This window comes from Antechinus flavipes, chromosome 3 (genome assembly GCF_016432865.1).
Source record: "Antechinus flavipes isolate AdamAnt ecotype Samford, QLD, Australia chromosome 3, AdamAnt_v2, whole genome shotgun sequence".
NCBI lineage: Eukaryota > Metazoa > Chordata > Mammalia > Dasyuromorphia > Dasyuridae > Antechinus > Antechinus flavipes.
The window spans coordinates 626,570,193-626,585,123 of record NC_067400.1 but is presented as its reverse complement, the minus strand read 5'-3'; the positions used below and the strand labels follow the sequence as shown (position 1 = coordinate 626,585,123).

Below are 14,931 nucleotides of genomic sequence, written 5' to 3'. Positions count from 1 at the left end.
CGTATTAAATATGTTAAAGTATAAATTAAATACAAAATAAGGATACATATCCAAACAGTTATTTTGCTGTACAAAAAGAATCAGACTCTGAAATAGTGTACAATTAGCCTCTGAAGGAAATAAAAAATGCAGGCGGACAAAAATATAGGGATTGGGAATAATGTGTAATGGTTCTTAGTCATCTCCCAGAGTTCTTTGGCTGGGTGTAGCTGGTTCGATTCATTCCTGCTCCATTGGAACTGATTTAGTTCATCTCTTGCTGAAGAGGGCCACATCCATCAGAATTATCATCATATAGTATTGTAACACAATGACTTCTAAAATACATCAGTGCATTGTTATTCTGAGATCTTTCCAGATGGAGTTCTGAAGCCCTCTTTGAACAGTACAACTTTCACTATGCAGGCTTGATTCTTTCTATACTCTGGGTTGAAATAACAGCTTCTGGATACTTTTGTCTGTATAATTTCTGTTACCATGACACCGTCTGGAGTTCTCCATTGGTGCTGATGGTTTTGGAAATGTAGCAACAGTTTAAGTGTAACCAGTCGATTGTACAGCTGCTTTTGTAGAGGTTCCATTTTTCAAGTTCCAAACAAAGTGAAAATTGTGAACCCTGCTTTGTGATCATACTATAGCGTGTAATACAAAGTTAAGCACTTAGTTGTACTTAATAAAGTAGTTCTTTGATCATTTATATACCATTGGTATATAAATTGGAATACCATTGGTATTCCTTAAGTCTCTCTCTCCAATCCAGCCTCCACAGTTGCCAATGTGGTTTTCCCAAAGGACATTTATAACAGTATTAGATCCCTTCTCTAAGAACTCTGACTTTCTGTTACTCCTAGGATAAAATATTGGTTCCTCTGTGGCTCATTGAGATCTCTTTGCCACCTTGCTCCAACATATGTTTTTTGAATATTTATATATTATTCCCCTATGTGTACTATCTGATCCAACCAAATCAGCTTTCTGACATGTTCCTGACATAATGGACTCCATCTACCATGTTCATATAACACCCTGTATATGGAATGCACTCTCCTCACATCTCCTTTGGAGCTAAGATCAAGTACTACTGCCTTTTCCAATCAACTATAGCTACAAGTGCCTCCTTATATTTATTTTGTAGCTAAGTAGTTCCTCCCTAATAGACTCCATTTCTACCTCCAAGGATAGCACTTTAAAGTCCCATGTTAGTTGAGCGATGATTCCTTTTGTCTTTGTGTCCCTGGTCCCTGGGCATATACGTGCTTATGAATGCCTATTGATAGATCCACTAGGACTCTGCTCTGTTAGTTCTATTAGCACAGTAAATAACAAACATATACAAGGTGAAGAAAACTAATTTCCCTGAGGGTGGGATAGGGTACTGATTCAGAATAATTGTCTTACCAGAGGTATTGCTTAGGTGAGACATACTCCAGACTCTGAACTCTTGTGAAAGATATACATCCCTGCATATACATCTGGTTAATTGCTTGGGCTTCCCCCAAGGGTCATGTGTTTGAGGATCCCTGGATGAAGAGGAATGTATTGATGTTTCAGGAATCAATGACCTTCAAGGATGTGGCTGTGGAATTCACTCCAGAGGAGTGGAAGCACCTGGATTCTGCTCAGAGGAACTTGTTCAGGGATGTGATGCTGGAGAACTATAGGAATCTTGTCTCTCTGGGTAACGACAGCTTTCCTTTTTAACTCCAAATTTGCTTATTGGGATAGTTTCACATTCTTATTGGAGCCTTTGCGTTGTCTCCAGGGCTTAGCTTACTTTCCTGGGCTCAGCTGGCTTGAATAGCAGGAATATTCCAGATGTGTGTTATTAGGGCTCAGAGGATCTCAAATTTAGAGTTGGAAGGGATAACCTTAGAGATTACCTGATCCCAAATCCGTAGGTTCTAGATGAGGAAACGAACCCCGAGAGACTATTCAAAGCACTTTCCCATTTCTTTCCCCTGAGCAGGGCTCGCTGTTAGCAAACCAGGTATTATCTTCCTTTTGGAAAGAGGAGGAGCACCATGGATTCCAGAGAGAGCCATCCCAGGAGGCACTTTTCCAGGTGGGTGATTAAAAATAAGGCAGGTGGGAGTCACCACAAGGAATAGCTCTAGTTTTCTGGTTATTCGTGGATATATGTTCCTATTTGACCAGGAGAAAGCTTACCTGTGAACACTCCTTTTGATGTCAACAAATCAGTTTCCACTAGATCATAGAATGTTATCTCTGGACCAGACCTTAGATATAATTTCCACCACCTTGTATAGATTAGGAAATAGGCCCTGGGAGCCAAAATTTAAAATGTGGTCTCAGAATTGTCAGGGAATATTTATTTATTTGTTTGCTTCTCAATCTTTTTTTAATTAATTTTTTATTTTTTTTAATAATTATAACTTTTTATTGACAGAACCCATGCCTAGGGATTTTTTTTACAACATTATCTGTCAGGGAATATTTAAAGGAAAATCTAGACTACATTATAACTGCTAGTTTGGGGGCATAAATACCTTCAGTGAGATGGAATCTTACCACTTCCCAAGGCAGCCCATTCATTCTACTCTTGAACAGCTCTCATAGTTATTATTCATGTTTTTTCCTGACATCAAGTATAAATCACTCGTAGCTTTGCCCTTTGGGAGTAAGCATAACAAATTTAGTCCCTCATTGTGACAGCCCTTCTAATACTAGTAGACCTCTAGCATGTCCCCATAAGAAGGTCAGATTTCTCCCTTGAGTCATTCAGCAGGAATTGATGGTTTTTTCCTATCTTTGATGTTCCTCTCCAAAAACTAATTTATCATTATACTTTCTGAGAGCCTGGAACCCAGAAAAACTTTTCATTTTGACCTTTTGATTACAGCAAGCCTTGAGCTCTTTCCACTACTTCATAGTTCTTGACATTTTTGCTCATCTTTGTATCCAAGCTCAGATAAAGTCATTTATTTTCCACTTAATTCATGTCAAGAAATCTTTATAAAGTACATAATATATGCGGAACTTTTATTCTGTTGAATACATAACTTAGGCAGATAGTGAATATGAGAGCATTCTATTAACTGGTCCATAGAGCCAGAAAATTGGTAGTTGGGGAAAGAGTTTACATTTATGCCAAAATAGCACTTTAGTTGAATCTTGGAGGAAGTCCTGGATTGCAAGAGTTGGATGAGATGAAGGTGATAAAATAGTGGAAAGTCAAAAAGACACTTTTTAAAATCCTTCATATTTTTAACTAGAAGTATCCACTTAGAACATTCAGATATCATCATTTGTTCAGCCATTTCATAATTGATGGGCACAGCTGGAAAGGGCTGCTAAGATTTTTGTATTTATGGATCTTTTCCTCTTTCGGTGATCCCACTGAAATACTTCCCCTTCCTCCCCAATCTTACAGCTGTTTGGCCATCTTACAAATATCAAGCTTAATTTTAAAAAAATAAGATTATATTTATCCCCAAGAGATTTCATTTTATATTAGCTTTATGGTACACACTAAATAAAGTTGGCCTTGGTAGGCAGGAACAACTGGGCTCAAGTCCCTTCTACAGAATTGCTTTGGTCATCCTGGGCAAGTCATTTAATCACTCAGGATTTCAAGTGGCTCTCTTCGAGTATAAAAGTGCCTAACAAGATTTATTTAAGGGAGTTTTCTTGCCAGGAAATGAAATCACAGATGTATGTCCCCTAATTTAATCTCGTTCAAATGATGTGTAATTCCAACCATTCAATCCAAATTGGTATTTATTATCCAAGCTAGCATTCTGTCATTAGTAAACTTCCGTCCATCCCTATCCAAATCATTGATAAAAATGGTAGATAGCGCATTACCACATATAGGTTCCAAGCACTTCGTTGGGCAACTTCCAAATCTCCATGGACCCATGTTGAAGTCCAACTAATGAGTCGACTAATTCCAAGGATCCTTAATTGTGTTACCACCTAACCCACTTCTCATCTTTTCATAAGAATAGCCTAAGAAACATTGTTGAAACATCAACAGTTAATATGTATAATATTCACTTGATTTACCAGTTTAATAGTGCTTGCAAAAAAACATACAACCTTGTTGAAACATTACTGGTTGATCCTTCATAATCACTGCTTCCTTTTCTGGAGTCTTCCTATTCATCCCATTCTTTTTTATTTTTAATTAATTTTTTTCTTATTATCTGTGATTTTCTTTATATTTACATAGATATGATAGATCATCATTTGAGCAGGGATTTTTAAGTACACATTTCTTTTTGAATCACATTAGGAGAGAAAAATCACAACAAAAGAAAAAAACCACAGAAGGAAAAAAAAAAAAGAAAAAGTGACATGGCATGTGTTCATTTACATTTAATCTCCATAATTCTATTTCTGGATGCAGATGGTGTTTTCTATCCAAAGTTTATTGTAATTGCCTTGGATCACTAAACTGCTGAGAAGAACCAAATCTTTCATAGTTGATCATCTCACAATCTTGCTGTTACTTTGTACAATGTATTCCTGGTTCTGCTTTTTTCGCTCGGCATCAGTTTATGTAAATCATTCCAGGCCTTTTTTTTTTTTTTTTTAGCTTGTTTATCATTTTTTATAGAACAATAATTGTAATAAGAAGTAATAATATCACTTTCGTATACCACCACTTAATCAGCCATTCCCCAATTGATGGACATCTACTCATTTTCTAATTTTTTGCTACCACAGAAAGAGCCGCTACAAACATTTTTGCACTTGTGGGTTTTCTTCCCTCCTTTGTGATTTCCTTGGGATACAGAACCAGTAATGGCTCTGCTGGGTCAGAGGGTATGCATAGTTTGATAGGCTTTTGGGCATTGTTCCAGATTGTTCTCCAGAATGATTGGATCCGTTCACAGTTCCACCAACAATGTATCAGTATCCCAGTTTTCCCACTTCCCTTCCAACATTTCTCATTGTATTTTCCTGTCATCTTAGCCAATCTGAGAGGTGTGAAGTCATCCCAGTCTAATGCCTTAGAGTTCTCCAAGAATGAAGATCAAATGAATTGGCTTATAGGTTTTAGACTCCATTAAAGTGCTTTAAAATATATTACATACATATGCCCCTTTAGACATTAAGCCTCATAATCTTGTTATGTAGATACTAAAGGCAGTGTTATCCCTACTTTAGAGGTGAAGACATGGAGGTTCAGAGACCCCAAGTCATTTGCCTGTGGTCACACTGAAAGTGTCAGTGTTAATACTTTACCTATGTTTCTTTACTATACCCCTTTTCCTGATATTATTATTAATGACCCAACAATCATTTTTGCCACATTAACTGTAGGTTTAGTTGTTTTAAACTTGGTACATTTTAACTCATTAATTTCTTTACTATCTCCTTATCTTGGTCATCTACTCATTTTAAGATTTTTGTTCTTGTCTTTTCAAACTAATATGCTTGCCAAAGGAAACAATTCTGCTTTCTCTTTTCACTTTTCTATCTTGAATAGCCATCTTGAATGTCTTTTTGATGTTCTACTTTTCCTCAGTGGAGCTTTTAAAAAACCCTTTTTATTGTCGATGGCTTTCCGTGCTACCTTAGTTTCTTCTGAGCTATAGCATACTTTTAAATGGGATCATACCAGGTTTTGTATTCTTCCTGTTTTAGTTTTCCTTCAAAGTCCAATTTGGTTATCTTTATGCATTATGATCGGTCTTTTTATCCAACTCCCTTTGTCTTTTCCATTGGATCTATTCTTTATGTCCTTAGAATCCCAATTCTTTGGACATTTTCTCATCTTTAGTGGACCTACTTGTTAAAGGGAAGTCTCAAGTTTCTTATCTTTTTTTATTTGAATCCTTTATATTTTGCACTTCCCAAATCAGGATTTGTATCAGACTATTGCCAGTTTTTTTCTCCTCCTGTCATAATGTTTCCTTTTTTTAATGTCTTTTTAAAATTTTTCTTTTATGAAATCATTTTTTTCTCCCTTCTTCATTTCCTCCCTCACTGAGGGGGGGAGAAAAAGAGAGAAAAACCTTTCTAAGAAATATGCACAGTCAAGCAAAACTAATTCCTCCATTGGTTATTTAAAAATATGAATTAATCTGCATCCCGAGTTTCTCACTACTATCTTAAGAAATGGGTAGCACTCTTCATCATCAATCTTTTGGAAATCATGAAGTGTCTTTTACCTCTTTTTTGTGTCATCACTTAGCACTGTACCTGAGAGTTTTTATTTTGCGGGTTTTCTTTTATGAGGTGACCAGTGAATTCTTTGTCCTCTGGTTCTAAAATACCTGGACAATTTTTCTTGAAATATTATGTCTAGGCTCTTTTTTTGCTTATAGCTTCCAGATAGTCCATGATGCTTAAGTTCTCTCTCCTTGGTCTATTCTCTGGGTTAGTTACTTTTACTGTAACCTACTTTTCACTTTTTTTTTTTTTTTTGACTGAGGCAATTGGGGTTAAGTGATTTGTCCAGGATCACACAGCCAGGAAGGGTTAAGTGTCTGAGACCAGATTTGAATTCAGGTTTTCCTGATTTCCAGGCTGGTGCCCTATCCACTGCACTATCTAGTGGCCCCACACTTTCTTCTTTTGACTTTGCATTTAATATTTCTTCTTGTCTCATGACAACACCAATTTCTGATTTTCTGGTTGTCTTTTGCTTGTTTTTTTTGCTTAGTTCCCTTTCCAGTTCTTTCATAGCTTTCATTTCTTTTCCAGTTTTTTCCTCCAATTTGGTCAATTAATCAAGAAGTATTTGTTAAATGTTGCCTAGTCACTAGGGATGTAGTTATAAAGAATGAAAATCCCTTCTTAAAATGGTGAGTCTGTATTCTAACAGAGAAGAAAACAAATAAGTGTGTGTGTGTGTGTATGTATAGCATCACAACGATGATGTTAAATACATAATGTGCACCTGCTTGTGTGCACACAAATCTCTATTATACATACACATATACGTGCACACAGAGATATTCCATCTCTGTATGTCTATATATTTGGGTGGACAGACATCTGTAGACAAGGACTCTGTGAGGCTGAGGTAACTAGGGAGGGCATCTAAGCCTGAAGGAGTAGCCATTGCAAACAGACTGAAGAGGAAGAACTGTCTGGCACGACTGAAAGGGGAGGTTGGGGTGCAGGGCATTAAGGGCTGGTGGGAGAGGGTGCGTTTGTTCCTGGCACTGGTGCCTCAGGGAGCCACACAAACATGTCTGCATTCGGTCCTCACAACCATCCCGGGAGGCAAGGGCTAGAGCCGAGCAAACTGAGCAGGCAAAATAGCTGCAAGCAGGGCTTGAACCCCTGGGCTGCCCCTCTTCCTGCCGTGGGTTCCGGCTGCAGGAGTAAAGGAGATGTCAGCCATTGTGCCCTGAACCTCCCCCTTGGACTGCTGTGTTCTTAGGCTTACTAGTGGAAACAGGAGAGGAAGGGAAGCTGGAAAGGAAGGGAGACTCAGGAGCCCAAGTCTGCCATTGGAGGAGAGGCCCAAGTGAACAGAGATGGGGAGCCAGGTGGAGACGTCCTGAGCGGTCATCCAAGTCAAAGCACAGAGCGAGGGAAAACCCAAACCAGACCTGCATCAGGTAGAAGGAGCCGAGTACAGAAAGAATGGACTGCTTGCAGAGGGGGTGAATGACTTCAGGGAAGAACCATCATGGAGTTTCCTCTGGGCCTTCACTAGTCTAGCTGATGGCCAGAAACCCTTCCCGCTCTGCAGTCCATGCTGCAAAAGGCACACAGCAGACGGTGTCTTCCTTGTGTTTGTGCTTCCCATCCCGTTCTGTGCTCTGTGTCAAAATAGCCACGGAAACCCAGACAGGATTGCCCTCTACTGCTCCAGAGGGCAAAGTGGCAGTAGAACTCTTCTATCCTTGCTAGGCTTTCTACAAACAAAACAAATTTACTTTGGTCCCAGAAACAGAATCACTTTTTTTGCTATTATTCCCCCGGACATATTACAGTCAGTTCTTATTCCTCTTAAAAAATATGGTTCCTAGACCTGAATTCATATTCTAAATGTGATCTAGTCAAGATAATAATACATTAGAATAATTAGAATAATAGTACAATAATCTGTTTAGTTTCTGCAATATACACACAGACACAGAAAGATGTCTTTTACTTTGTCTTTGTCTCTCTTCTGTCTTTGTCTCTGTCTCTCTCCATAAGTATGTGTTAGCTTTTTAATGGCCACAGAATACATTAGCTTCATTCAAATTAAACTTATGAACAGAACCCACTCTCCCATCTTGTACTAATTTATCTGCTGTTTTGAACCTAACTGCAGAGTTGATTCTGGTTAATTTGTGGCTTGAGGTTTTTTTTAATAGCATATTTCTCTAGTAGTGGAGAGTTTTTGAAATCTTAATTCAGACTTCTATTGCATTAGCAACTAAGTAACTCGAGTGAATCCAGCATTAGCTTTGGAGTCAGATCAGCCCTCAGATACTCTGTGAATCTGGGCAAGTCATTTACAATCTGTTTGCCTCAATTTCCTCTAAAATGGGCTTAATAACCTTTACATCCCAAGGATTTTGTGAGGATCAAATGAGATGTTTGTAAAGCATTTAGTATAGTGCCTGGCACACAGTAGCTGTTATGTATGTGTTAGTTCTTATTTCATCATCTTTAGACTTGATCAACTTGTCTTCCATATGTTCTTAGGGAGGAATACAGTCAGGACCTGTGTTTATATTGGTTAAGGGAAGTCTTAAATGAACAAACTGCAACTACCAGTTAGGTTGGCAATTAACTGAAACACTCAGAGGTTGTGACCTGTCCCCAGAGTTCCAAATTCATGTAGCTAGTATATGTCAGAAGCAAGACTTGAACTCAGGTCTTGTTAGCTCTGTGACTAGAAATCTGCCTAAGCTACATGAAAACCTTGGAAGGTATTGATACTTTTAGGCAGATTGATAAATGTGTTGAATAATAGAGTCCTAAAGCATTACACTAGAGACCTCCATTACATTTCCCTCCCAAGTCTTTTGGGGGGTGTTATCTTAAACAATCAATACTTATTTGACCTTTTGTCTATCACGTGTTTTCTAAATTGTCTTAATAATTACCTTGAGAGATTTTGTCAAATGCTTTGCTACAAATTTCATTCAGTAATAAACCAGTCGAGATATTGTATTAATTTAAGACAAAAGGTCTTATTTTCTAAAGGTTTTCTTAATATACTCATAATGAGTCTTAGTAGTCAATATTTTCTTTTCAAACAATCGGGAAAACATCAGTTTTTAGGTTATACAAGATTCAACTCACCAGATATTTGCCTATTAGTCTCTATTGAAAGCTTATATGTTGTGTGTGTGTATGTGTTTTTTTTTAATTTTTGAGATAAAACAGAAATTTACTTAGCATGGTATAATAAAAGATGATTGCACATGAAACAGTTTAGACATTTTTCTAAAGATTATCAGCAGTTATTCTATGTTGAAAAACACAATGTTTTTCTGTATTCTAAAGCATTTAATATTCAGAATATCTGAAATGATTTAATAAAGAGCATATTGAAGACTAAGATATATGGTCTCTATCTTAGCCTTCAATATGTTCTAAGTAGCTTATATAATTTTTAGATTGTTGATAATTTTCTTTGATGTTTCTTTCCTTACAAAAAATACTACATATATTCATACTTTTACTTTTTCTTTCAGAGCACCTTAGTTCAGAGACTAGGTGTGCAACAACAGAGACAACTCCAAACTTCCCCATTTCTGTGGGAGACCCACTCCAGAATCCCTGGGATTCCAAGTTTGCCGAAGTGTGGGAGTGTAATATAAACTTAGAGCAACAAAATGGCAAGCATGAAAAACAATCCCAGCAAGTGAAAATCATCCACAGGAAAGCTTCCAAGTTTAAGGCTAAGACAAGTAATGCCTTTGGTCAGGAGTCAGTTCTTGTTCCAAAACACAAAGTTCATAGGAGGAAATGTGGTACATATGGAAAAAGCTTCAAACAGGGCTTAGATAAAAGTAAATTGAATGGACTCTCAGCTGAGAAAAAAATTTATGAGTATCACAATTGCAGGAAACCGTTGAGTTGTCATTCAGATCTTACTCAACATCAAAAGAAAAATAGTAAGGAAAAATTGTATGAAAATGGAAAAGTATTTAGTAGCAATTCATCCTTTACAAATGATCCAATAATTCCTTCTACACAGAAACCCTTTCATTATAATGAAAATGGAAAATCCTTTAGCTGTTCTGGAGACCCAAGTAAACATAAAAAAAATCACACTGGGAAAAAACCCTTTGAATATAGTGAATGTGGGGAATCTATTGGGTTCTGTGGGGACCTGACTAACCATAAGAGGTGCCCAACAAGTGAGAAACCCTTTGAATGTCATGAATGTGGGAAATCTTTTGGATGGCGTGGAGATCTTACTAAACATGAGAATTCACACTGGAGAGAAACCCTTTGAATGTAATGAATGTGGGAAATCCTTTAAACAGCCTGGACACCTTACTGGACATAAAAGACTTCATACTGAAGAGAAACCTTTTGAATGTAATGAATGTGGGAAGTCCTTTAGGTGTTCTGTATACCTTACTAAACATAAGATCATTCATACCAATGAAAAACCCTTTGCCTGTAATGAATGTGGGAAATCCTTTAGGTGTTCTGGATATCTTACGAAACATAAGAGAATTCATACAGGTGAGAAACCTTTTGAATGTAATGAATGTGGGAAATCCTTTCAACAGAGTGGTAATCTTACTGTGCATAAGAGAATTCATACTGGAGAGAAACCTTTTAAATGTAATGAATGTGGGAAATGCTTTAGAAGAAGTATAAAGCTTACTGCACATAAGAGAATCCATACCGGAGAGAAACCCTTTCAATGTAGTGAATGTGGGAAAGCTTTTAGGTGGAGTGGAGACCTTGCTACCCATAAGAGAAGTCATACTGCAGAAAAACCTTTGTAGTGTAACGTTTATGGGAAATCCTTTAAATCACTGAGTATAAGAGCTTTCATGATAAAGGGAAAATCTTTGGCTCTAATTATGTAGTACACCTTGGAACAACATGGAGATCTAACTGACCATAAGAGTGATCATTGGAGAGGAACCTTTTGAAAGCAGTGAATACAAGCAATCTTACAAAAGCATGTCGAACTTGCTAAAGATGAGATTTTCTACTGGAAAATAACATTTGAATATAACAGAGAGAGCTTTACCTCAGCCTGATCAGCTTTCTGCACAAAAGGGAATTCATACTAGAGAGAATCTATTGGTGATAAATACAGAGGAATCTTTTGGGTTGTCTAGAGACATTACTAAACATGAAAGCATTCACACTGGGGAGAAAGGGCCTGCATAATCAGAGAACTTGGGTTCAAAGTTCATCTAAGTAACATGACCTTCGATAAAGCACCTAGTCTCACTAAGCCTTAGTTCTCATCTCCAAAATGAGGAATATCTGTCCTTTATCAGAGGTTTGTGTCATTTCCACTCCCTGTCCCCTGTTAACTGTTTCTATTGTGCACATATATAAACTTTTCCATTTCATATAATCAAAGTTGCCTCTCTTAAATTGATCCCATCTATACAGTCATGAAATTTGAGTCAGAAGAGACTTCAGCAGCCATTTAGACCATAAGTGAAAGGGATCCCCACTGTAACACCTACCCCCAGGGAGAGGGGACCCATCACTTCTTGAAGTTGTCCCACTCTTGTGCACTTCTATTCCCTCTGAGACCAAACAAAATAAGTTCTTCCACATTAGGAGGCTTTCAAATACTTGAAAACAACTATCATATTCTCCCCACATCCCTCTGTCATTTGATTTATCATGAACTTAATGTGGCTCCCAGCTCTTCTAGCTGATAGACCCTGGTGGAGCAGTGGAGGGAACACTGGGCCTGCTGTCATTTAAATCCGGCCTCCTAGCTGTGTGACCCTGGACAGGTTACTTAACAGCTGTTACCTGTTTAACCGTCGAGTGGCAATAATAGCACCCAACTCCCAGCATTGTGGTGAGGACCCAAGGATGGAATGCTTGTAGAGCATTTAGCCCAGTGCCTGACACATAAGTGCTTAATAGATGCTTATGCTTTCTCCATTCCCTAGGACCTGCCTCTGGACACTTTCCACCTTGTTATTCTTAAATCCTGGTGCCAAGAGATGAATTCAGTGCTCCTGATGGGGTCTGACAAGGGCAGAATAAGCCAAACTCATCTCCCCATTTCTGGAAATTACAGCCCTCTTCATTAGCCCATGGTCATGTTATGTTTGTGGCTGCCACATCACACTCCAAACATGCCCATTTATTTTTCACAGCTGCTTTCTATCCATTCTCCTATCTTATACTATTGAAGTTGATTTTTTTTAAATCCAAATGGGACTTTTAAAGTTTCCTTACTAGATTTCACCTTGTTGTATTCAGCCCATTGAGCCTTTCAAGATCTTTCCAAAAAAGATCATCCACTAAACTAATCGCTTTCCTGTTTTGCTTGTCTGCATATTTGAAGAAAGTATCAACAGCTCTGTCTTTTTGAAAGTCGTGAATCCATCCCTTGCCTAAGCTCCCTATCTCCAGTAATGAAAAATGTTTCCTTCTCTGTTGCAGTTATTTATTATATGACCTTCTATATGCGATCCTTGTATTTATAAACTTACTTTTGGTGTATGGTGTCCATTGTTAATGCTAAACGTGATTTCTCTCATGACTTTGCAGCTTAAGGGTTTTTCAGTGTTGCAAGGGAGTGGAACATTAAGTTGAATCTGTAAAAACAAAAGGGAAGAATAAAAAATTAAGCATAACAAAATATATGAATAAAAAGAAACTGGATTTTAGTAGGACATTTTGTTCTATGGCTCCATCTGGGTTCCTTCACCCTCTCAGCCCAGTGAATAAAAATTGGCTCCCTTTCACTCTCCTGGGTCTATCTTATTTGTCTTCCTCCAGGAATTGTCCAACCCAACCTACAAGTAGAAAGCTTCAAAAGAGTATTCAAATATTCTTTTCTGTGGTTTGTCTGGAGAAGAGTTTCATACCTGTCCAACCTTTCAGATCCACTCTTTCAGCAAATTGAATTAAGAATTGGTAGCAATTAAGATAAATTTAAAACTATTGTTAGACTCAGACAATGGACTTGTGTCCAACAGGTCTTTCTCTGGGCATCGCTAACCAATTGTGTTCCTAGGGAAACCAACCCATATGAATTTGTGGAGAATGCATCATCCCCACCTTCAGCCAATCACTGTTCCATGGTCCATCCCTTCACTCCTTAGAGCTTCTAGGGGGAAAAAAGTGAGACCCTTCTATCTGTCCCCATACCTGGAGTATAATAGCTTCCCTTTAAGTCAAGACTGCCTTGAACACACTAGTGTCCCCAGAGGAATGATGGGAACACAGAACTGTGAGATAGAGAGTGAATAGCAGTAGCTTATGGTATGGCATCAGATACAGACCTTTTTATATACATAATTTACAGTTTTATGTTGATAGGATCCCCATAATATCTTATGGGTACATTTTTTCTAACCCTCTTCTCGAATCTGGAGTCTAATGGGCTAACTTCATTGTCGATGATCAGAGTTGTAAATCGTACAGCATAGTTATCTAAAAATAGACCATCTGCCATTATATTCAGGTGGCACAGTGGGGAGAGCACAGAGTCCAGCGTTAGAGATCCAAGTAAACATGGCTGCAGACATTAGGTATGTGATGCTAGGCAAATCACTTAACCTTGTTTGTCTCAGCTTACTCATCTGTAAAATAAGCTGAAGAAGAAAATGGCAAATCTCTCCAGTATCTTTGCCAAGAAGACCCCTCAAATATTAAAGACACAAGCAATTATAATCAATACAGCCATTTTGTAAATCACTGATGGGATATGGTTAAAGACTTAGGAAGTTTTGCATTTCCAGAGGCGACCCAAGTTTCTACTGGCACAGCCTCATCAACCCCTTGAGTGCAGAAGAGCTGCTGAGGTCAGTCCACTGCACAGTCACTGCATTAGCTGTTTCTCATACCATCTCAGAAGGACTCGCCCCATTACATTCACCCCTTCACCACAGGAAGCATTTATGTCCAGTGGCTGGCCCCACTTCTCAGAGCCAGATTGTGAGATTTCTGGTTCTGATCTTCCTCCTCCTCCTTTCCCCACATCCTTTCCTGTTCCTGACAGACCAGAAACATTTATTTTCTTCATGTTCTCTAAAACTAAGGATTAATAGCATTTGCAAGCTCTGTCTCACTGTCATCTGTAAGGGCTTTGGAGCACAGGTAAACACTAGTACCAGTCAGCTAAATGAATGAGGTGAATAGGAGCCTTTTTGGTGGTGTAGGCTTTGTCACCTACAGTCTGCCCCTGGTGACTTCTTACTGCCTGGAAGCATGCTGCTAGGAGAGAGACCATGCTCAGGAAGGAAGTCAGCCCTTCCTCATCTGAGGCTGGCCCTTGGTTCTCTGCCTTTGTAGTTGTTCTTAGAGATGAGTAAGATCAGGGCTGTGACTTTATGAGTGTTGAAAGGCCAGGGGAATGAACTACTCAGTAGAGTCTGCCAGGATCTCTGCCCAGCGACTTTGGGGCCCCAAAGAACAATCTATGAGAGCCAACCCAGCAGTAGCTGAGGCAAGGGCTCAGTCAGTAGTGATGCCCTTCCTTTAAGTGTGAGATTGGGTTGAAATTTGGTTAAGACTGAATTCACTCTCCCTAGAGACCAAGGTGATATTTGTGTTCCCAGGATGTATGTACAGGGGAATGGTTGTATTTCAGTTGTTACATCACTAAAATAAACAAAAGCTTTGTTGTTGAATTGTCTGTTTGGTTATTTCTGCCCCTCTGTGACCCCATGAACTTTGGACTTTGTCCATGGGGTTTTCTTAGCCAAGATACTAGAGTAATTTGCCATTTTCTTCCCTACTCTGTCCCTATTTTACAGATGAAGGACTGAGGCAAATAGAGGTTAACTGATTTACTCAGGATTACGCAGCAAGTGTCTGAAAACAGATTTTCCT

The 14,931-nt window shown here is 38.5% G+C and overlaps 1 protein-coding gene across 1 annotated transcript; it reads left to right on the top strand.

The window, feature by feature from the left end:
- Positions 1-534: 534 nt before the first annotated feature.
- Positions 535-12,760, top strand: LOC127556646 (zinc finger protein 184-like). The gene is made up of 3 exons (XM_051989920.1): positions 535-1,678; positions 1,967-2,062; positions 9,621-12,760. Exons 1-3 carry the CDS (start codon positions 1,525-1,527, stop codon positions 10,385-10,387), a joined length of 1,017 nt encoding a protein of 338 aa, XP_051845880.1. The 5' UTR covers positions 535-1,524; the 3' UTR covers positions 10,388-12,760.
- Positions 12,761-14,931: the final 2,171 nt, after the last annotated feature.

What these genes read in the sequence shown, in the direction of transcription:
- LOC127556646 (XM_051989920.1), top strand. Translation starts at nt 1,525, where the DNA reads ATGAAGAGGAATGTATTGATGTTTCAGGAATCAATGACCTTCAAGGAT. An exon ending in TAGGAATCTTGTCTCTCTGG is followed by an intron (nt 1,679 to 1,966) that starts GTAACGACAGCT and finishes TCCCCTGAGCAG; the next exon opens with GGCTCGCTGTTAGCAAACCA. An exon ending in CCCAGGAGGCACTTTTCCAG is followed by an intron (nt 2,063 to 9,620) that starts GTGGGTGATTAA and finishes TTTTTCTTTCAG; the next exon opens with AGCACCTTAGTTCAGAGACT.